This window comes from Manacus vitellinus, unplaced genomic scaffold (assembly GCF_001715985.3).
Source record: "Manacus vitellinus isolate BGI_N305 unplaced genomic scaffold, ASM171598v3 scaffold_8_pilon, whole genome shotgun sequence".
NCBI classification, from domain to species: Eukaryota; Metazoa; Chordata; class Aves; order Passeriformes; family Pipridae; genus Manacus; species Manacus vitellinus.
In genome coordinates this window covers 18779616-18801009 of record NW_021940864.1, presented here as the reverse complement: position 1 = coordinate 18801009, position 21394 = coordinate 18779616, and the positions used below count along the sequence as shown (strand labels likewise).

Sequence of the window (21394 nt, the reverse complement as noted above, 5' to 3'; positions counted from 1 at the left end):
CCCCGCCGCTCCCGCGGAGCAGCCCCGCAGCCCCGGCCCTGGCGAGGACGGGGGCACCGACGAGGACCGGCTGAACCGCAACTCCCTAGCCCGCTCCATTAAGAAGATCACGCTGTCCAACCGTTACGGGGAGGCTGGTGCGGGGAACGCGGGGAGACCCGGGGACCCTGCCCGGGTCGGCAGCGAGAGGAACCACAACAACAACAACAGCAGGACAGGGAAAGCTCAGTTCAAGGTAAGCGATCCCAGTACCTGTGCCCTGCTCTCTCCCCGTCTTCCCTGCGGTTCCCTATTCCTGGCTGCCAAGGGATGGGTACGTCCTGGAGAGTCTGCGGCCATCCGTGCTTCCTTGTCCCCACGTTGTCAAGGCAGCACTCGTTGCAGGGCTCCTGGGGTAGTTGTTTTTTCCTCCCATGTGCCCCCCATGCACTTCTCTGTACCATCAGGCTGGAGGTCTTTGCGGGTGAGTGGAGATGAGCTTTCCCCAGGGCTAAGATGAGCCGGAAAAGCCTTGCCCCAGAGCCTGGCTACGGAGGGCTCAGCTCTTGGAATGCCTGTGATGATGCAGTTGTGTGTGGGGAGCTGGGAACTAGTTCTCCCGTTTACCAGAGGGGAAACGGAGGCTAGGAGAAGGGAAGTGACTCATGAAGGGCCACACAGCCAGGCAAATCTGGGACAAGGCAAGGAACAGGACCCAGGGCTCCCGGCACCCACTCCAGGTCTGAGTGCTAGCAGGCACAGAGGTACAAATCCATCAGTGCCAGAGCCCGGCAGACCCCCTGTGTGGCTGGGATGGAGCGGAAGACAGCTTGGAGACCTCAGCGTTGCTGGCAAGAGCAAGCAGGAACTCCTTGGGCTTCAACCCTGACCTGCAACAGCTGGTTTCCCGGCAGGATAGCACTAGGGAGAGCTACACAGCCCACTGCCAAAGCCCTCGTCTTCATTGCCAATAAAGGCCAGGCACAGCCTCGCAAGAGCTGCCGCTTCCTCCGGCACGCAAGCAGCTCCTCGCTGGGCGGCCGGAGTCTGCGCAGCCCAGGGGGCATCGGCATGAGGGCTCCCCTCTTTCATATAAGGTAGGGACATGTGCTGGGTGCTGTGGGACTCCCAGGAGGCTGCCAGGATCAGCGCCTCCTCCCTGTCCAGCATGGGCGTATGGAGCTGGAAGAGGGGGGCAGGCTACAAGATGGAGCTTTGGGAGGGAGAGAGGGAGCCAGAGCTCAGGGGAAAACATGTGAGATGACAGCCAGAGGAGAGAAGGATGCTGTCTCCCACACAGGGCACAGTAGTGCTTTCCCAAGTGTGCCCCCCAACCTGTGGCTCTGCCCTTCACTCCTGCCCTGTAGGAATAAGGGGCTCCTCCAGGATAAGCACAGTGCAACCCAGGAGGGTCTGGCCCCACTCTTCTCGCTTGTGGGACGTCACTGGCACCTTCTCACAGCAAGCATATGTGCTGTGTTAATTTTACTTTTAGAAAGGAAAAGAAGCATTTGCAGAGGAGGCAGCTGAGGCTGCTGCACTCGTTTCACATGTGGCTTTGCTCATATTGTGAAGCCAGGGGTCCTGCTGGGGAGCATTTAGCACAGCACCTCATGGATGCTGAGGCAGGCACAGCTCCTTCTCCCAGCCTTCAGTTGCTGAGAGAGTTTGTTGTTTTGCTGGATCGAGGACCCAGCTCCAGCCAGAGGGACCAAGGAGGGGGGGCGGTCCCGGTGGAGCAGCTCTGCAGGAAGGATGAAGTCATCCTTTTGCTGGCAGCCCTGTTTTCCTGCGGCTGAGGATCGTGAGACAGGGACTTTAAATAAAGCTCCTGTGTCACCTGCAGGGTTGTCTCCCACGGCTGAGCCATAGTGGCTGGTGTGGGACGCTACTTCCTAGAAGAGGGGCTTCCTAGGGTCTTATGCTGCACAAGCACTTCACTTTTAGCTCCCTGTCGTTCCCTAAATGTGCATCCAAACCTCTCAGCCCCGCGGTTCAAGCAGGGGTGTGCCTTCCCCTTCTGGTACCCTCCTTCTGAGTTCTCACTGTGCCTGCTGAGCCATGATTCAGCCTCATGCCCTGCCTGCTCTTCCTGCCTGGGATGGGATGATGTGGCGTGGTGCAATGGTCTGTCCTCTGCAGCCACCAGCTAGGCTTTGCAGGCCCCTGGAAAGGTCCAGTGGTGCTGTTCTCCAAGGGGTTATAGGGCTGTTGGGATGTCTGTGGGGCTCTGAGCCTTTCTGGTGGCAGCAGCTCTAATGTTGGGGGCTGCCATCCGTGTTGGGACTCTTCTGCAGTCCTGCAGAGATGGTAGGAAGCCACATTCTGTGCAAGCAGGGAGTTCTGATTTGCCTGGGTTGGTTCCCCTTCGGACAGTGTCTCCAGTTTGCAGTGGCCTGAGCAATGGTAGGCTGGCTCTGGCTCTGGCTGATGCAGCACCCCATTTGCTGCCATCTCAGAGGAGGGGGTGTTGGAGCAGCACACATTGCCCACCACCCTGTTTGTGTTGCCCTGTGCGTGCTTGGTAGGCTGTTAAGACAGCAAGATGGCCCCAGGGAGAGAGTGGAAGGAGATTCCTAAGTTGGCCTGCTATATCCAACAGCCCAAGAAAAGATCCATCTGTAGAGGATGAGACTTAATGCCCTTGGGCATGATCCAAACAATCCCACACACCTCTCCTGCTGGGGCTGGGCTCCATTAAGGATAAGGTAATGTGGAGTTCATCCTGGACCTCCTCTCTTTGTCTGGCTGCAGTTCCTGGACTTCCTTCCTCCTGCCTCTCCTGCTTCCATCCTCACTCCTGTCCTGTGGGAGCCCTTCCCTGCAAGCCAGCTGCCCCCTTAACTCTTGTCTCCCAGCTAGGCTGAGGTCAGGGATTGGCAGCTGAGAGGATTCAGGTTCATGATGATGGAGTTAATGTCCTCCTGTGCCCTTGTGCCTCTGCCCTCCTGTCCTGGAGGAGGCCAGGGGAGTCTCACTCTGACCATCCTTAGATGACCAGGCACCAGTGATGCTGACTAAATGGGTTTCTGCAGGCTTTGGAGTCAATTCAAGGGGGACAGTGGGAGCTAAAACAGAGAAGATACTGGATGAAGCAAGCTTAGGAGCCCTTGCCACTTGCTGAACCTGTAGCAGGAGGTGTGGATGCCATTCGGAGGAGCCTGGCCTAGATGCCTAAGGAGGGGTGGGCAAGAGCCCAGCCAAGTAGTGTCTGGGTACTGCCAGCAGCCTCCTCTGGCCCAGGACAGGGGGAGGTGGGTGCGTGGTCCTCTGTCCCCTGCAGCTGCTGGGATGGTTGAGCACTGCCAGGCTCACAGCTGTGCCTTCCTGCCTCTAGGTCTTTCTCAGGAAGGACGTGGATGCAGAGGATGAGCAGCAGGAGCCTGGAAATCTTCAGACCAGTGTTTTCCGCTCTCCAGTGGACAGATGTTCTCCCTATTATGCGGTATGTCCCTCTGCCCTCACTGTTTAGGGGGGCCTGATGTACAACTTGGAGCTGAGCAATGATGCTGGTTGCTGGTGGTGTGCCCAGGTGTGGATGGAGCCTCACCTCTTTGAGTGAGTGAGGGGACAACCTGGGCATTATGGGGCAAGGGGTCAGCCCCCTGGCCAGCATTCACAGGTTTTATTGCTTCCAAGGGAGCCAGATTATGGGGTCCTGGACAAGTCAAGAGACTAAAGATCCCAGAGTCGCAGGAGGGCCTGAGAATCTGTGTTGCTATTAAAAAAAAAAAAAAAGACAGAGGATTTCTGTAGTTCTTGTGGTTAGGCAGAGCAGGCTTTGAAAAGTGACTCTCATGCTGTCAGCAGGGCAGCACATGCCAGAGTGCTTAGAGAGCCTGAAACAGTTGCCTGAACCCCACTGCTCCGCAGGCTTCTGGGAAATTGCACCCTGATGGGCTTGGAGGCAGGTGGGACACTGTGGGGCAGCTCACACCCAGTCCTCTCAGGGTGGGAGAGCTGTCCTAGGCTGACCCCAGGGGCAATTTCTGCCTGGTGAGAGGAGGCAGCAAGCCCTGCACCTTTTGGTTCCTCCTGAAGATGCTCAGTTTCCTGTTTGCCACCAGTTAGTGTGCAGTTAGATCCCCATCCCTGGGCAGAAGGGTGGGAAGTGAGTGCACGGGTGATGGTGCTGCCCCCTGGGCTGTGTGCAGCTGGGGCTGAGCTTGGATGAGGGCCAGCACTTTCACTGGCTGACCTTTGATGTCACCCCTGGCAGAGCTGGAACCCTGACAGAGGGTTTCATCGGTGTCAGCTGCCCACAAGGCCAAGTCCCAAGGGAGACACTGTGCTCTCTGCCCCCTCCAACCACTCACTGGGGATGGGGATCTTGGATGCCCCCAAAGGAGTGATGAGTCTTACCAGGGACCTGCCCCATGGCCTCCCCATCCCATCCTGGGCAGCATCCCCCAGGGTGACACCAAATGGAAGCTGCAGACATGAATGCTCCTTGCAAAGATGTGCAGCCTCAGGCTGGAGAGGCAGCAAGCACTACATCCACCTCCAGTGTTGGTGTGGGGACCAGCCTAAGTGCTGGATTGACCCAGGGCTGAGGAACAGCCCAGCAACTCCTGCTTGGGTTCCAAAAGCTACCAGTGTGGCCTTGGTAGAGGGGAACAGTGCCTTGCTTTGCTGAGGGAGAACCCCAAATATGTTGTTAAAGGAGTGGGATCAAGGACAAGGCATGCTTAAGTACTTTGTTTCCAAAATGCTCCTGGGACATGATGGGGAGGGCTTCCTGGGGCATCACACTGAAACCCCCCATGCCCCACCACCTCTGCTCTCCCCAGCTGGCAGGATCCCCTGTGTCATCACCCCAGAAAGAGAGTCCTAAGGGCAAGGAATCCACTGCAGCACCAAGATGCAGTGGACGAAGCACAGTGGGAGCAGCCCTCCTCCTCGACCCAAGTCCTCTGGTAGCCCAGTTCAACCGGGAGATGCTGCAGGTGAGGCCAGCCTGGGCCCTCGCCCAAGGGGCTGCATGGGATGTGGGATGGGGGGGCCACCGGCAGCCTTTCATGTGAGCTGTGGGGTGGGGTGCTCAGCAGGGAGGGTTGAACTCCCGGCCCCGAGCGAAGCCATGGTTGTGGCATGAGATCATGTTTGGCTGCCTCTCCCTGGCTGTCAGCCCCAGGGAGAGGGGGTCAGCCCACACCAGGGCCCTGCTTCCTCTCCATGTGCACATGCTCCTCCCAACCCCCATCCTCCTCCTCCTCTCAGATCATGTCCCTCCCCAGCAGCGTGGGAACCAAGATAGTGGGGCGGGCTGCTTCCATGCCATGGTGGGAAGAGTGCATGGAGGTTTGCAGTCAGGAGCAAGGTGCAGGGAAAAGAGATGCTTTGTGCAGGGATATTCTGCACAGACTGGCCTGCTCGAAGGGGGCCCAGCTTCTCCTGCTGGGCTGATGCAGATGCTGGAAAGAAGTGAGATGCTGCTTACCTTCAGACCCCCATTGCTGTGGATGCTGTCCTGAGCACCTTTGCTGGCCTGTTGGTTCTCAGAGCAAACGGGTTGTTAGCTGAAAGGGTGCACTCCTGTCCCTGTCACAGTTAGGGAGGGTTTGGGCTTGGGTACCTAAAGCCATGTCCTTGAGGCTCTGGTGCCATGTGGCTCTTCCTACATTGCAGGCGGAGGGCTGGGTGCGAGGCAAGTTGCGGGACCTAAAGGACGGCTGCGATCTCCAGGACTGGGAGGAGGTGGCTCAGACCTTGCAGCGGGACATGAAGGATTTTGAGAACACTCTGATAAAGCTCAACCAGGTGAGGCCAGGCTGTGGCATGGCTCCCATTCCCCACAGCACCTGTGTCCCTGTTGCATCCTCTGGAGTGGAGGGTCCCTGGGAACCCCTGATGCTTGGCCCCACAGATGGGTGAGCAGCTGATGTGGCAGGCAAGCCCCAGTGCTGAGGCAGTGCGGAGGCAGCTGCTGGCCCTGCAGGGTCAGTGGCAGCTCCTGAAGCAGACAGCTGCCAGCCAGAGCAAAGCCCTGGGTGGGCTACGGAGTCTGCAGGACTTCAACAGGAAAGCTGAGCGGCTGGAGGCATGGATCAAGCACAAGGTGGGGGGGGTGGGAAGCATGGTCTGGGGAAGGGGACAGTTTGGCTGTCCCCCCACCTTCTCACACCTTCCCCTGGCCCAGGAGGAGAAGCCATCTCTGGCAGCCCTTCTACAGGAAAGCCCAGACAAGATCCAGCTCACCCGCCGCATCCTTGACTTGAAGCAGGTGAGAGGCTGCTGGGGAGCTGCCAGCATGTGAGGGACCCTGAAGCTCATAAGGCTGGGGCATAGCACAGATCCCTGAGGAGGGATGCTGATGTCTTTCTCTCTCCTTGGGCCAGGAGGAGCAGCAATTCCAGAGTCTGCACAAGGAGGTGAACAGCCTGGCCCAGAAGCTGGAGAAGCAAGGCAAAAGTGAGAGCAGGAACATCTCAGCCCGGCGCAAGCACCTCAACAAAACGTGAGCAGAGGACACATAGGCTTAGCGGGACCAAGCCAAGCACCAGGAGCTGACAGGCTGGGAAGCAGGATTTCCCAAACCTGCTGGCCCAGCTCTGCACAGCTCCCCAGATAGGCACAGACTGCCCTTCACCTTTCCTCTTCCACCTGCGCAGGTGGCTGCGGCTGCAGGGGACTCTGAAGGAGCACCACGAGACTCTGCAGCTGGCCCTGGAGGTGTCCGCCTTCTTCCAGCAAGCGGATATCCTGCTCGGGGCCATTCATGTGAAGGTACCCACACTGGAGCCAGGTGCACCCTGCTGTGCAGGGCTGTTGCGTGGCCTGAAGGAAACTTGATGGGCAGCACCTTGCCCTTGTCCCCTGAGTGGGGGCTGCTGCGGTCCCAGCACTCTCAGCCTGAGGCTTGGAAAGGGAGCTGGGGGATGGGGCCTGATATAAGAAGGAGAGCCAGAGTGGCAAGTGCTGCTTTGCACTGTTCCTTTCTGCTGGAGCTGAAAGCAGGGCCCCATCCTCCTCCCACTACTGACTGCAGCCTATTCTTACAGCAGAGCAGCATCTGCGGCACAGGGAAGTCAGTGGAGGGTGTGCCATGCCAGGATCGGGATGTCAGGGACATAGCCAGCCAGGTGATGGTAAGTGCAAGGCTCTGCTTCATTCTATGAGCCCTGGGGAGCATCCCAACGGAGGGGGGATGTGTGCCTTCCCAGGTCAGCTCTGCCACCAGCAGAGCTGGGGACACTGTGGACACCCCACAGCTGTGTGGGTGGCTGAGGTTGTGTGACAAATGGGGGAGCCTCCACAGGGACAGCAGAGGACTGGGCTTGGCACTCACTGCCTCTCCTGCATCCACAGGACCGGTGGTAGTTCATCCCTAATGAGCCCTGCCTCCATCACTTCCCAGCTGCTCTCTCTTCTCCAGATGCTGGATGTGACCGTGTCCCAGCTCCTAAACCTGCAGCCCAGCCTGGCAGCCCAGGTCACCTCAAAGCACCAAGATGTCAAGGAGAGCTGGGCACAGCTCCAGCAGGCACTGAGGTAGAGCACAGCCAGGCAGGAGCCCCGTGACTGCAACCCCAACCCCCCAGCACCGGAGCCAGAGGCTTGGGAAAGACCTGGATTAGCCCCTGGCAGGCTGTCTCTGGGGCACCAGCTCTACTTAAGGTGTCTATTCATCCTCTGCTCCACTGGTCCTCCCTTGCCTCCCTTTCCCAGGTCAGAGAAGGCTCCAGCCCTGGCAAACATTTCCCCAGGGAGCAAAGCTGTGGCTCTGAATGTTGAGCCCCGAGGAGATAATAGCAGCCATGGGACTGTGGGAAAGGAAGCAGGAGCCAAATGGACAAGAGGACTCGGGAGCATGGTAAGCATTGTCTTCCTCCAGACATCTCCTGCGCCTCCACTTCAAGAAGACAAGGAAGCCTGTGGGAAAGGGGTTCAGGTGTTGGGAAAAAGCTGAACATGCCTGGATCTGGTGCCACTGCTTATGGGAGGTGATAAGTGCTAGGCCCAGGGCAAAGCAGTGCATGCTTTGGGCTGGACAAGAAGAAATGTGAGCCTTTGTGTCACAGGTGGCAACAGATGTGCTGGGGAAGATGGCAGAGCACAAGAGAGGGGAGGAGAGCAGCCCTTGCTCCCCAGTGGGACAGCCCCCTCATGGAGGGGACAACAAAAGGTACCAGCTTGTGAAAGTGGCATGGAGTCAGAGGGAACAGGGATGGGGGTCCCCTGTGCAAGGGGGGACCTTGCAGTCCTGACTGTCCCTCTTCTCTCTCTGCAGGAGGAGGAGAGAGGCAGAGACTGAGTGGGGAATGCAGCAGCTGGAGGTCCAAGTGCAGGATGTCTGCCAGGCAGTGAACACAGTAATGTCTCCCCAAGAATTCCCTTTGCTCCCTCTGCATCCCCCTCCCCTATCAGGGGAAACAGTGTTGGGGGAGGACTCACTTCCCTGACGCCTTCCTATCCCTGGTCTGGGTACTAACCCAGCATGTCTCCCTGCTCCTCAGCAGACTCTGTCCCTGTACAATGAGAGTGTGGGTCCTGGAGTCTCCCCATGTCCTGTGGAGAGCCTGAAGGCAGCACGGATACAGCAGAAGCCCCTGGACCACAGCTCCAGTGTCAGGGCTGTGCTCCTGGTGAGCCCACCCTGGGTGTAAGGTGGGGTGGTGATACCAGGTGGGGCCCATCCTAACTGCCCTCCCTGCCTCCCAGGAGGGGCCAATGCCAGGGAGGCCCCCGGGGAGCCCAAAGGTGAAGGCCATGCTGCGAGAACTGGGGGAGTTGTGGGAGGACCTGCAGAGGAAGCACCAGGAGAACGGCGTTGTGCTGCGAGAAATCGATAAGGTACATGGAGGCAGGGCTGGAGTGGGCATGGGGTGTGCTCCAATTGCAGCAGCTTGCTTGGGATCAGCAAGTGCGGCTGGTGCCTGTGGGGACCAGAGCTGCAGCTCTGGCGGGCCTTGCAGCCTGCACGCTGCTCCAGTTGTGCTGCCCAAGCTGCCAGTGCCCCAGGTACCTGCAACAGGGTGCCAGCATGGCTCCTGCCTCCCCTGGGTGGCTCAGAGCCAGGCTGATGGGCTCCCTGCTCTCCCTGAAGGCACTGAGGCTGGTGGGGGAGCTGGACCAGGCTGAGCGGTGGCTGCAAGCTGTGTCAGGGTCGCTCTCAGAACCAGCCGCCATGAGAAGCCCGGTGGAGCTGCGCCAGGACCTGGAAGAGATGGGCCAGCTGGAGAAGCAGCTCCTGACGTGTGGCCTCAAGCTACAGGCACTGCGGGAGGAAGCAGCAGGCGAGTCGCCCACTGAGCACGAGGGGGCGAGGAAGATGCAGAGGAAAGTGGAGATGGTGGAGGAGAAGTGAGTCATGGGGGAAGGTACCACTTCCCCGGTCCCTAGGCTGGGTGGGGAGGAGGCTGCTCACCTCGAGGAGGTGCAAGGAGGCACCTGATGAGGTGTGAGGAGGAGGATGCTCTCCCTGATGAGGTGCAAAGGCCACCAGCACCTCTGATGGGCACCTCTCCCCACAGGTTGGCACATGTGCAGGCAGCCCTGCGGCGCCGGGCAGCAGATCTGCGGGACTCCCTGGTGCTGTCTGAGTTTCTGCAGGACCTACAAGAAGAGGAGGCACAGAACCAGCAGGGATCTGCAGCGGTGAGCAGCACAGCCAGGCATCCCTTGGGATCACACAGCACTTGGGACTGGACCAAGGGTTGGTCTGTGGCTGGCAAGGGGACCATATTGGGTGCTCCCCTCCGGCCCAGCTGCCTGGGGTGTCACTCCCCATCTCTCTTATGCTTGGTGTTTCTGCTGGCTTCAGCCAGGGAGCAGGTGTTGCAGCTTGCAGGGGTCTTTTCCCCTACTGTCAGCCCAGGCTGAGCAGCCTCCGAGCAGTGAGGACATGAGCAGCCCCTTGGGAGAGTTGCAGGAGGCTGTGGAGATGCTGAATGATGCAGCGAAGGAGCGGGAGCGAGTCATGGAGGTGGCAGCGGAGATGGAGAGCCTGGAGCATCTGGTAGAGAGTGGAGGAGGGGTGTCTGGGGATGCAACTGGGGGGTCCACCTGGAGCTGGACATGCCAGCTAGTTGGGACAGGGCATGCACCTCAGCTGTTCCAAGTGGGATGCATGGGAACTGCTCCGTGTGAGGCTGGTATCCCTGTCTCTCCCATGGCTGGCACCTTTTGCAGGTGCATGGCAGGGTGCCCCCAGGCTGGGGTGGACCAGGGCTGTGGGGCAACTAGTGACACAGTGGGTCCCACAGCATGGCTAATCTCCCTCTGTGTCCTCTCCTGCTCATCCAGGTGGCAGAGGTATCCCCTCAGCTGGAGGCCCTTCGATGCAGAGCCAAGGTGTTGGCTCAAGACATTGCTCGAGCAGAGAGCAGCTTCACCACGGTGAAGAGCGAGAAGGACCTCCAAGGGCTGCAGGGCTTGCTGAGCCGCCAGCAGGAGATGGAGGTGAGTCAGGGGAGCGCTGTGGCAGGGTGGTGTCCTGGCTGACTGGGGCCGTCCCAGTGAGGCACTGGCCCCTGGGGGGCCAGGTGTCGTAAGCCTTGGCACACTGTGGCAGGCCAGGCTGGAATTTTCCAGTGGAGCCAAGCCCTGCCCTGCTCCATTCCCCTCTGCTAGCGAGGGCCTGGCAAGGGGAGAGAGCTTGCATCAGCTGCCATGTACCAGCCCCCAGCTGCCAGCACCTTGCTCATCTTCCCACTGGTGGGGAAGCAATTCTTGAAAGCAGGGCAGGGAAGCCAGGCAGTTCTGTGCTCTGCCTGTTCTCCCCACTGAGGGTAGCTCTTCCCACTCTCTGCAGCCTGTGCACCAGCATCCTCCCCTCTGTCCCTACATCCTCCCCTCTGTCCCTACATCCCATAATGCAGGGGAGTCCAGCCTGGGTGCAGAGGAGTTGGGTGCATCCTGAACCTTTTCTGCCTTGTGATCCTCAGCATGCAGTGTCAGAGACCCTGCAGGGACAGTTGGAGGAGCTGGAGAGGGCAGCTGCCCGCTTGCAAGAGTTGTGCCCCACTCAGCAGTGCCCCACCACCCGGCAGGTGCAGGAGACGCTGTGGGCGTGGGCAGGGCTGCGAGAGCTGCTGTGGGAGACTCGGACCCGAGTGCAACAGGCCAGCCGGCTGTGGCACTTCTTCAAGGATTATTTAGCCATGATGTAAGTGGCAGTGAGCCATCGGGGTTGCTTCTGTGGTGGTTGAGGAGGAGCTGGTGAGAGCATGGCATTGCTGGAGCATGGGCTGCTGGCAGTGCTGGAGCTGTGGCCAGGCATGACTGTGGGGAGCACAGAATGAAGGTCTGCACTGGGCCTGCCTGCTGTGGGGCAGCCCTACAGCATCTTGCCCTGCCCCAACAGCCTTGCCACTACCCCAGCAAGCTGCTTCCACCCATTTCTGAGCATGGGAATGACTTCTCTGGGGCCTGTAGGGCTGAGGAGGGGCTGGGTTGTTCCTCAGTCTGTCTTTCATGTGCCCACAGCTCCTGGACAGAGGACACACGGGCTCAGATCTTCTCTGAAAGCCCAAGCAGCCCCAGCCTCCCAAAAACTCCATGTGAAGAACTGGAGAGGAGGATCGAAGAGAAGCTCAAGGAGTTTGAGGCACTGGCAGCATCAGGGCAGCAGCTGGTGTCTGAGGAGCACTACCTGAGTGCAACAGTAAGGACAGGGGAAATAGGGTCAGGGCAAACTCTCAGTGTACCCTCCAAATCCTCTGGAGACAGTCCCTGAAGGAAAGAACAAGTTATGGGTGCAAAGCCCCAGCAAGAGGGATAGGGCCAGCTAAGCATCCCCGGGCCTGCTCAGGGCAGGAAGGAGTTTCATCCAGCAGTGGATGCTGAAACCTGAGCTGATGTAACTGTGACTGTATCCCACTTCTCAAACCCTCTTAAACTGCTCTATAGTGAAGTGTCCTGGTAGGGCCAGTGTCCCTGCACCAGGGGTCCTTGCAGGCTGCCCAGCATCTCTTCTCCCCTCAGATAAAGGAGCGCTTGGAGGAGCTGCAGAGCATGCTGGGCTGGGTGCTGGTGCGCTGGCGAGCACAGAGGCACCAGCAGGACCTGGAGAGCAAGGAGGACAGGAGGGACCCAGAGAGCTCCTCAAGCACATCCCTTACCAGCCAAGTGAGTACCCAGACATGTCGAGACTGTCAGGGAGCATGACCAGTCTCGAGGCTGAGGGTAGCAGAGGCACGGGATGGAATGGGTGGTGCAGAAGTAGAGGATGGATGTGTGCCAATATCTCTGAGAGTCTCTGAGGTTCAGGCAGGGCAAAGGCTGTCGTGAGAAAGTGCCTTCCTTCACATTCCTTCTCTTGCCTTGCTCCCCAGGAGCAGCACATCTCATGTGCACTGTCCCATCTGGAAAGCGTCCACAGCCCAGTGGAGTTCATGCCCTGCTCCCTCCTTGAGCCTGTGCAAAGTTCAGAGCCATGGCTGGCAGGGGAAACAGCCATCTCCGCACTGGCATCACCCCTCTCAGAAGCCCCATCGGGAGCGGAGCAGAGCTGGGGGACACCCAGCAGCAAAACACCTCGTGGTGCAGGATCCCCCAAGGAGCCTGTCACCTGGGATCCTGCTGAGACCTCCACGCTGCTGCTGCCACCACGGGGCCCCAGTGGTCTCGGGGGGACGGTCAACCTCATCCTCAGCGTTGGCAAGAAGGGTGAGAAGAAGAAGGCACAGCCGCTGGCTGGCGGCGAGCGGCCAGGGGAGGAGGCACTGCAGACGGTATGTGCAGGATGGTAGGCGGCTTTGGCAGAACCATGGGTGAGCACCCAGCTCTGCCACACAGCCAGGGCAGCTCTCCAGGGCTGTGCCCCCATGCAGACTGGGAGGCTGTGAGGGCTGTGGTGTAGCCCCCATGCTTCAGGCTATTTCTAAGTGAGCTATTGGGGCTGTGTTAGTCTCAGGAGAAGGGCCTTTGACCATGCCAATGCTGAGCGATGCCTGAGGGCTGCGGACCAGCTTGTGCCACCCACTTTGCCTGTGCTCTCCTGCTGCAGCTCCTTGCCCTCACTGCCCTCAACTCTCTGTGTCTCTCTCTCTCCCCCTGCTCAGCTCCCCGCCACTAAACTCTCAGGCTGTAAAACCTTTTGGAAGCGTTGCCAGGGGCTTTTAGGAAACACTTGGGGTAGTTTAAAGCGAAAGAGAAAGCCACCTCACCAGCCAATGGAAGAGGTAATGTTCGAAGGCTGCATGCTGGAGAGAGTGGCTGCATGGCATGAACCTATCTGCTACCGACCCTCCTGGCCATGCCACTGTGCCCTGTTGGCAGTGGTCCCTCAGGAGAGGGAAAACTCTCACGGTGCTGTGGGCTCCAGAGTGTGGGTGCTGAGGCATGTGAGAATGGGGTTCAGACAGGGCTGGCTGCAGTTTGGCCCCCTGTGTAAGTGGTTTTGGTGGCTGTGGAAGGCACAGCATGCTGGTGGCCAGTGGGAGAGCCTCCCGGCTCCATTGCTATGGGGCAGCAGCAGTTCCTTGTGCAGACGACTGAAGAGGGGGCAAGGGTGGATGGGGCCGTGTGACATGCACCTTTTGCTGGGGGCGGGTTTCACTCCAGCTTGCATGGCTTGCAATGCTGGAGCTGGGAGCCTGGTGATTTGTTCAGGCTTGCATTGGTTTGTTGCTCCAGAGCCTGTGTAAAGGTCTGTGTGTGAGGAACCCCAAGGGCAGCCAGGCTGGGTAGCCTGAGAAAGAGGGCAGGAGGACAGAGGGCATTGAGGCAGGGCAATGGGCTGCCAGCCTAAGGGGTATGAGGAGACACTGCTCCAGCTCCTGCAGACTCTTGCAGCTGTAGAAACACAGGAGAGGGGCTGTGGGGAAGGGAGGAAAGAGTCTGCACTCAGCCCTTGCCCTTGCATTTGCTGCTCTGCTGCCTGTGGCATGTAAGGGTGGCAGGGATGGGCAGCAGTGACTGCTGTCTCAGTAGCCACCCAAAAGTGATGGCTTGGAGGTCAGCAGTGCCAGGGAAAAGCCGTATGGCACAGTCAGCTCCAACTGTACCATATATGAGGGACTCCATAACAGGCAGAGCTTCCCCTGCCTGCCTCTAACCTGCCGGCACCAAGGTGGGAGCAGCCCTCAGGGGGTTGAGGTGAAGCTGCTCCCAGCTCTGCATGTGCTGCTGGTGAGCATTTTCATCTGCCTGCTCCCCCAGCTCCTTGCTTTTCCAGGTGCAGCATGGAAAGGGAGCAGTTGGCACAGGGTGGTAGAGGCTCCAGCAGTGGGGATCACCTCTCCCTTCTCTGTTTCCCTAGGTGCAGGTGGAGGCCAGGAAAACCTCCACCGCAAAGCAGCCACCTGCTGTCGTCCACCGCCCTCCAGCATCCGGCAGTGGGATGCCAGCTGTCTCCCACACCATGCCTAAGGCTGGGGCTGGCTCCCTCTTCAACAGCCTGCAGCGGCGGGAGCAGGCAAGGGCAGAGCAGGCCCAGCTGCTGACGCTCCAGGGCATCATGGGCGAAAGCTCCCTGCGGCCCACACCCGAGGAGCACCATGGCCCCAGCAACACGTGGCCTCAGAAGTGTGGTCGGAGAAAGGGGGGGCTGGGGGCAGCTGCTGCCGGACCCCAGCTTGGAGAGCTGCTGCTCTATGTCAGGAACCCACTGGTGCAGGACATTGATGCCGAATGCGGGGCAGCCCCCCAGGACCCCTGCCTCTCTGACCCAAAAACCACATGTCCCCGCCTTTCCCTGGGCTCAGTTCTCAGCCTGGAGCTGCCCCGGGATGCAATGGTCCTGGGGTGCCACCGAAGGGCTACAGCATGGCAGCAGAAGGCAGAGGGGCAAGAGCACAGGCAGAGTGGGGGGATGAGGCCAAGGGAGCCCACAGGCACACATGGGGTTGGATGGCAGGAGGAGGTAGATATGGATGGGTGCAGTCCCCAGGGACCCAGCAAGAGTCTGGGGACAACCCCCAAGAGTGAGCGAGGAACGTGGTTTGAGGAGGTGAGCTTCAACCCCAGCTACAGCCAGCACAGGGCATACCGTGCTGGGGAGGAGCACCAGATCCTGCAGCACTCCAGCAGCATTGGTAAAGACCTCCCGGACTTGAGGCCAAGCCAGCCATCCCACGTCAGCATGCAGCATGAGTGGGTCAGTCGAGAAGGGGATGAGCTGGCCACCCAGCTTGGCCAGGATGGCAGCCCCAGTGCCACTGGCAGGGCCAGGCATCGCAAAGCCACTCGGCTGGAGCTTGGATCATCCCCTGTGAGAAGCCCAGGCAGGGCAGGAGCCATCCCTGGCCCTGCCTCCACACCACGGCCAGCCAGCAGCAGCCAGCCCAGAAGGTCCTCGGCTTCCCCCACTGCCCCTACCCAGCTCTCTGTCTTTGAGTGGGCGCTGGCCTCTCCACAGCCTCACAGCCCTGTGCTGGGCACTGAGGAAGTTTGCCATCCTGCCCATGGCCAGTTTGAGGAAGAGGAGGAGGAGCTGCAGGCCATCTGGGATGGGGCAGATGAGCAACGGACACAGAGCCCACCAGGAGGCAGCTGTGCCAGCCAGCGGACAGCAGGGAGCAGGACAGGCAGCTTGCCCAGCCCCAACACCACTGTTGGTGGGCCCCTCATCCTCTCATCAGCCAACAACGTGCTAGTGGCCCAGTTCACCCTTCCCACCACTGCCCGGCTGCTCCACAGCCCGTCAGGAGAGAAGAGCCCCAAAGTGGTGCACAGTGGCAGTGGCAGTCCCAGTGGGCTCAAGGTTTCCCCCCACTTGGAGGAGCTGGTGTCTGCAGTCCCCTTGGATGGCTCCAGTGCCTGGGATCGGCGGAAGCATGGGCAAGAAGAAAGAGAGAGCAGCAATGTAAGAGCCACAAGCTGGGGACTCTCCCTCAGGGTCTGGTAGGGGGTTGGGGAACACCCCAGGCAGCAGCTGGGTTACCCACGTCAGCAAATGTGACCTGTGTTTGGGGACTCCCTGACTCCAGTGGCCCCTTTGCTCCAGCTGGTGGGGAAGAGCTAGGTGCTGAATTTGAGGTCTCTGCAGCACACACCCCACTGCCAGCCCTTAGCCTTAGCAAGGCAGCACTTCACCCAAAAAGCTGACTGACAACCCAGCCTCTGCCCATGCCAGGAAATTGTTCCTGTCATCCCACTCCCACCTTGGCATTGCCCATCAGGAATGGGTCAGATAGACTCCATGTGCCTGGAGGCTGAGCTGGCACCATTGTCCTCAATGTAGCTTCGCTCACCCTCTGTCCCATTCCAGGTTCTTCCGGGTAAAATGGAGTTTCAGATGATGGAGGGGACACTGGAAAGGAAGCACGTATTGCAGACAGGAGGGAGAAAGGTACAGGCATGGCTGTGGGGCTTCTTTGGGACAGGGGTGCTGGGACATGGCAGGAAATGTCCAGGTTTTGGGGCAGGAGTGAAGCCAGGGATGCTCCTGGAACTACCACAGCAGTGCTCCTGGCCATGCTGGGAGGGCAGAGCCCCAGAGGGGCTGGGTTGCATTTTGAGTGGCAGGAGACCACCTGTCTCCTCCCAAACCTGTTGGTATCACAGCTGTCCCCTGTTTGTGTCCCACAGGCCAGCTGCCGAGCCTGGGGCCTCTTCCATGCTGTGCTGATGAGGCAGACACTGTGCTTCTACCAGGACCGCAGGGACAGCCTCAAGGTGCACTGGGGGAGATTTGGGCAACATGAGAGGGAGTTGGCAGCAGCATGCCATTGCCCCCATGGCCAGGAAAGGCAGAGCCATCCAACCCCACTGTTGCTCTTTCTTTCCTTTATGCTGCAGAGCTCCGTGGTGGCCCTTCCCCTGAACCTCTCTGGAGCAATCTGCACCCCAGATGCTGAGTACACCAAGAAGACCAACTGCTTCAGGCTTCAGTGAGTTCCTGACCCACGGCAGTGGAGTCTTATAGCCACAACCCTCCTCAGTGTGTCCCTTCTGGGGCAGACACTTACCAATATCCCCAGCCAGGGCCAGCTCAGTCTAGTGCTTAGATGAGCATCTCCTTCTTTCTTTCACACCTGCTTCTCTCCCAGTCTGGTGGGGGCTGTGGTATCTGCACCCCACATCTGTCTCATTGCTGACTTGTTGTCCCCTGTCTCTGAAGGCTGCAGGATGGCTCTGAGTACCTCCTGAGGGCCCCCTCCCAGCCCCTCATGAACGAATGGGTCTCAAAGCTGCAGCAAAACTCAGGTGAGCAACCCTTGCTGGCAGAGCAGAGGCCCAGTTCTATGTGGTTACCATGTTGGTGCAGCCCCTGCAGAGGGGGTCAGAAGAGAAGCAACGAAACGTTGTCTCTGATTTATGCATCCTCCTAACCTGCCTCAGGAACAGCAGTTCTCTGCTAGGCAGGATTTGGAGGCTTTGTTTTCATACCACATACACAGTTATAAATCAGGAATAGCTCGACTGACGTCAGTGGTGCCTCAGCAGCAAAAAATCTGTGTCAGTAAAATTATAACTGCGCCTTGGTCTTCCTCCATCTACTCTGTGGGGCCTGGAAATGCCTTGCTTGCCCTTCAGGCAAGGAGACCTGTAATACTGAAGTTTTCCTACTGCTGTACCCACACCTGAGAAGGTTCAAGCCCTGCCATGAAATCCAAGGCTCATTGGCAGGACCTACAGGAGGAGGTTGGAGAAGCCAGCCATGAAGCATGGGCACCTGGAGCAGGGACTGGCTCTATGGGACAGCCCTGTGCACTGCCAGCACCCAGCAGGATGTTTGCTGTGCCCCCAGGTTTCCCTGAAGTGGATTACTTCCAGGCGGTGGCACAGTGTGTCGAGGGCACTGGTGGTACTGGGGGGTGAGTAGCCAGGAGCTGGTTAGCCAGCTCTCACTACAACTCCCACATTTGCTGGTGTGTGCTGCTCCAGCAGGACATTGGTGAGCCAAACTGGTTTAGCTAAATCTCTGCTACTTTCAGTTTCAGCAAGGTCCCCAGCCCTGGGAGCTCCCACCTCCAGGGACATAATCAGGTCATGACCACCAGGAGCCAGGAGATCGTGATGTTACCCTGCTCAAACACCCGGCTGCAGAGGTCTCTGGGCAGCCAGGATGGCCCAGCCAAGGGGACTGTGGCAGCAGCAGGTGACTTTCCTGTCTGGCTGGGTTGCCACTGTCCCCCAACTCCTCTCCCCAGCCCAGGGGAGGAGGTAGCCAACTGGTGGAGGCTGAAGGCTGTCGGTCAGTCTTGAACTCAGTGGTATCTGGGCTAGCAGTCTCAGGGTGTAGGGCTTGGGGAAAGGATCAGTTACTTCCCTTCGCTTCCTGGGATAATGAGATAATAATACATTTCCCTGTCCTCTTTGGGGCTGACACAGTGGTGTCCTGTGGAGGCCTTGCCTTGTGACATGTCTCCATTCTGCTTCAGAGGATGCTCAGGGGGCTGGGCACAAGGAGCAGCAGTGGTCACCCAGGGGGTCACCCAGGCTGTGGGACAACATCTGCCAAGAAGATGACTATGGGCTGGTGACCAACAAGAGGAGGTCCTATTCCTTCACCTCAGGTATGGCTCTGGTTTCACTGTCACTGCCAGGAGATGGCACCACTGCCTCTGTCCTCACAGACAGCGAAGGGCAGATGCGATGCTGCTCAGCACCCACCCAGTCCTACATACCTGTGCCCTGGGCTGCAGCCCCTCACCTGGGGAGGGCTCTGAGGGGCTGACAGGGCCTGCTGGCACCCTGCCCTCCCCACTGACTGCTCCTTCTTGCAGCGACCTACCAGAAGATCACCCCAGTGGTCATGCCCAAGGAGCCAGTGGAGGCCGGGAGCAGCTACTCAGTCACCCTGTACATAGGGGAGCAAGTGCCAACCATGCCCCGGGCACGCTGTCATTCCTTTGTGGCCCAAACAGGGAGCCCCCGGGACACGCTAGGGGAGAAGACCACCAGCCCCCTTCGCCCCAAGAACAAATCTGTTTTCAAGAAGTTCTTTGGGAAGAAAGAGTGAGCCCCAGCCACAGGGAAAAAGGTCCTAGCCTGCCTTTTATCCTTCTCTGGGTACCATCCTGGCATGGTCTCTGCTCCCAGCACCAGTTCACAGCTCACTGCCTCCCCACAGGAGAGAGGCTGTGTCAAGCAGCTCCACTTCAGCCAGCCCCAGGGCTGCACTGTGCCCCAGCCACCACAACCCCTGGCCTCAGCCTGGCGCTGAGCACCTCTCCTGCCCAGTGCTCTCTCTGAGTGCCACTGGCTCCCCAGGCATCCTGACGACACACAGCACAAGTGGAGGGATGATTGTTTTTATTAAAAAATAAACAGCTGCTTAGTCTGGGAGCTCGTTCATCCAGCAGCACCCCTCTGCACAGGAGGAAAGGGGCTCTGCAAGGTGGTCCTTGCTGACGAAGGGGGGGAACTTCAGATCAGAAGGGCCCTGCAGTGGGCTTTAGTTTTGCTTGGGAAGAAGCCTGAGCTGTCTGGTGCCTCTCACAAAGATGCTTTGACCTGTGATTTCTCTGTACCTGCACCCAGCCCAGCTAATCCTACAGGGCACCTAGGCCCCTTTTCCCTGTCATGGGAGCTCGGCAGGGAAATCACTACCTACAGAGTAAATCCTGCTGCCTGCACAGCCCTGCCAGGCCTGTCCAGCCTTCCTCTCTCGCAGAATGGCTGCCAGCCCAGGTCACAGCAGGTGAATGCTCTGTGCCATGGAGGGAACCAGGGGAGTGTGGCTGGACCTTCAGGGCTTCCTTCAGCCCAGATATTTTTGAAGTAATTGCACCAGGCCATGCTGGTTTCGGCTGCCCCAGTTCCTGCCTGTACTAGGAAGGGGAAAGAGCAGCTGGTACAACCTGCCTTGAGCATGTACCAGCCCTGAGGGGAGAAGAGGAAGTTTCCAGGGATGTGGGTAGCAGGGCCTCTCCCTGGCAGGCTGCAAAGTTCGGCCATGCACACCGCTCGCCTCCTCAAACACATTGTGGGGCTTAAAATAGAAGTGCTGGCTGCAGCCCAGCTCTGCAGTAAGGGCTGGGAGAGGAGAAATGCTCCCGCCACTCCATCTCCCTCATGCAGTGTTCCTGGGCCTGGAGACAGGCAGCAAGGTGGAGGTGGGCACACCAGTATCACCAGCAGAGGGGCTGTCTCCATATTCCCAGTGAGGTGTGGGAAGAAATGCTGGTGAGAGTGCTGCTGTGTGGGCAGGAGTATGCTTTCTGTGCTTCCCCTGTGCCTTCCCACCCTCCACTTGGCTCCATCACTCTTGGCTCTGACACCTGTTTTCCTCCAACACCAAAGCTCAGCTGCCTGCACTTCCTTAATGGGAAGAGATGAGTGGGATGGGAGGTCTGGGCAGGGGCCAGGCCTGGCCAGGCCAGGGAGGAGGCCAAGACACAGCATTCCGGCTCCGGCCGCACATACCAGGAGAGCAGCTGGTGGGCTGGTGCCAGTTCATTCCTGAGCAGCTGAGGGGCCCAGCAGAGGGGGCAGTGGGTGCAGGGTGCTCTACTGAAGGCCCCCCTGCTGGCCCCAGGGGGTCGATGCTGACCAATGATGGGGTGGGAGCTCAGCAAGTGTCCTGCCATGACCCAAGTCCACACAGCAGCATGGAGTGACATGGGCCACCAGAGAGATGACCCCATCCCGGGGATGATGTTGGCATCTGCAGCACTGCTCCCAGTGCTCCCCTTGTACAGCCTGCATTGTCCCCCCAAGGTGGCTGTCTACCCACAGGCGTCCCTCTCTCCTTCCCTTTGCTGGCACTTGGCCCCACTGCAACGCTCTGACGAATCCCGCTTGAAGTTCTATGGCAGAAGCCAATTCCCCCCCTCCCACTAATCTGCCCGTGCATGCAGCCTCCACCTGCTAAGCCAGCGGAAGCCGCGCTCAGCCAGCCCCAGCCAGCACCAGGGCTCTGAAACCCACTCCAGCTGCAGAGCCTGTGGGGTGGCAAAGCCTCCGCACCCTGGTTCTGCTGCTGTTCTGGGAAACCCCAACCCCGCTTGGCACCAGGCAGCGAGGAGATTGCAGGCTGCATCATCTGGCACCAGGAGAGCTGAGCCATCGAGGTAAGGGCAGGGTGCAGGCAGGGAGGTGAGCAGAGCATGCACTGTCCCTACTGTGCCTCATTTCCCTGGGTACCAGGAAGGGGGTCTGGCTCCAGTCCCCTCCACTGAGCCAAGGTCTTGTCCTGCATTTTGGCTGCTCAGCAGTCCTGCTGCAAGGTCACCCTGCAGCTGGGGGCCTGTGCTGAGCTCTGTAGCCATCTCACACTGCCTCCAGTCTGAGATTGGTGCTTTCCAGTCCCATAGCTGCAAGGAGGGTTCGGAGCCTGGCGCCGGTGCAGGGGGTAGCGAAAGGGGAAGCAGAATTGGCAGGACTGGCTGCCAGCACTTGCCCTCCTTGCCTGGGCAAACTGGCAGCACGTCGATGCCCCCCTCCCGGGGCAGGGACCCCCGTGGCAGGAGGGCCAGCTGCCTGCTCCAGCAGGTGGGAAAGCACTGGGAAAAGCCGTAGCACGGGCCATCCCTGTGCCGGGGCTGCGGCAGCGTGGCGACCGCTGCAGCATCCCTCTCGCTGG

The 21394-nt window shown here is 59.3% G+C and overlaps 3 protein-coding genes across 4 annotated transcripts in view; all 3 read left to right on the top strand.

Annotated features, from left to right (window-relative positions):
- LOC108641765 (spectrin beta chain, non-erythrocytic 2-like) overlaps positions 1–12671 on the top strand; it is a 14971-nt gene extending 2300 nt beyond the window's left edge. The window contains exons 2-24 of the mRNA XM_029965109.1: positions 23–235; positions 3317–3424; positions 4770–4925; positions 5608–5739; positions 5846–6037; positions 6119–6202; positions 6318–6436; positions 6591–6705; positions 6981–7067; positions 7355–7470; positions 7648–7792; positions 8001–8104; positions 8210–8291; positions 8439–8564; positions 8641–8772; positions 9026–9282; positions 9453–9576; positions 9743–9937; positions 10225–10380; positions 10866–11086; positions 11407–11584; positions 11905–12048; positions 12255–12671. Coding sequence (XP_029820969.1) covers positions 23–235; positions 3317–3424; positions 4770–4925; positions 5608–5739; positions 5846–6037; positions 6119–6202; positions 6318–6436; positions 6591–6705; positions 6981–7067; positions 7355–7470; positions 7648–7792; positions 8001–8104; positions 8210–8291; positions 8439–8564; positions 8641–8772; positions 9026–9282; positions 9453–9576; positions 9743–9937; positions 10225–10380; positions 10866–11086; positions 11407–11584; positions 11905–12048; positions 12255–12671 — 3603 coding nt within the window. The remainder of the gene's footprint in view (positions 1–22; positions 236–3316; positions 3425–4769; positions 4926–5607; positions 5740–5845; positions 6038–6118; positions 6203–6317; positions 6437–6590; positions 6706–6980; positions 7068–7354; positions 7471–7647; positions 7793–8000; positions 8105–8209; positions 8292–8438; positions 8565–8640; positions 8773–9025; positions 9283–9452; positions 9577–9742; positions 9938–10224; positions 10381–10865; positions 11087–11406; positions 11585–11904; positions 12049–12254) is intronic.
- A 387-nt stretch (positions 12672–13058) lies between these two features.
- LOC115308020 lies at positions 13059–19105 on the top strand. The gene is made up of 10 exons (XM_029965129.1): positions 13059–13103; positions 14183–15727; positions 16133–16213; positions 16453–16539; positions 16663–16754; positions 16985–17070; positions 17615–17681; positions 17802–17965; positions 18249–18383; positions 18594–19105. Exons 1-10 carry the CDS (start codon positions 13095–13097, stop codon positions 18827–18829), a joined length of 2502 nt encoding a protein of 833 aa, XP_029820989.1. The 5' UTR covers positions 13059–13094; the 3' UTR covers positions 18830–19105.
- Positions 19106–20794: 1689 nt separating this feature from the next.
- Positions 20795–21394, top strand: part of SLC29A1 (solute carrier family 29 member 1 (Augustine blood group)) — a 34237-nt gene continuing 33637 nt past the window's right edge. For both annotated transcript variants that reach the window (XM_018085279.1, XM_018085275.2), the window contains exon 1: positions 20795–20882. The gene's annotated coding sequence lies outside the window, so the exon portion shown is untranslated. The remainder of the gene's footprint in view (positions 20883–21394) is intronic.

Coding starts and splice junctions, on each gene's coding strand:
- LOC115308020 (XM_029965129.1), top strand. Junction 15,728..16,132: donor AAGAAAGAGAGAGCAGCAAT/GTAAGAGCCACA, acceptor GTCCCATTCCAG/GTTCTTCCGGGTAAAATGGA. Junction 16,214..16,452: donor TGCAGACAGGAGGGAGAAAG/GTACAGGCATGG, acceptor TGTGTCCCACAG/GCCAGCTGCCGAGCCTGGGG.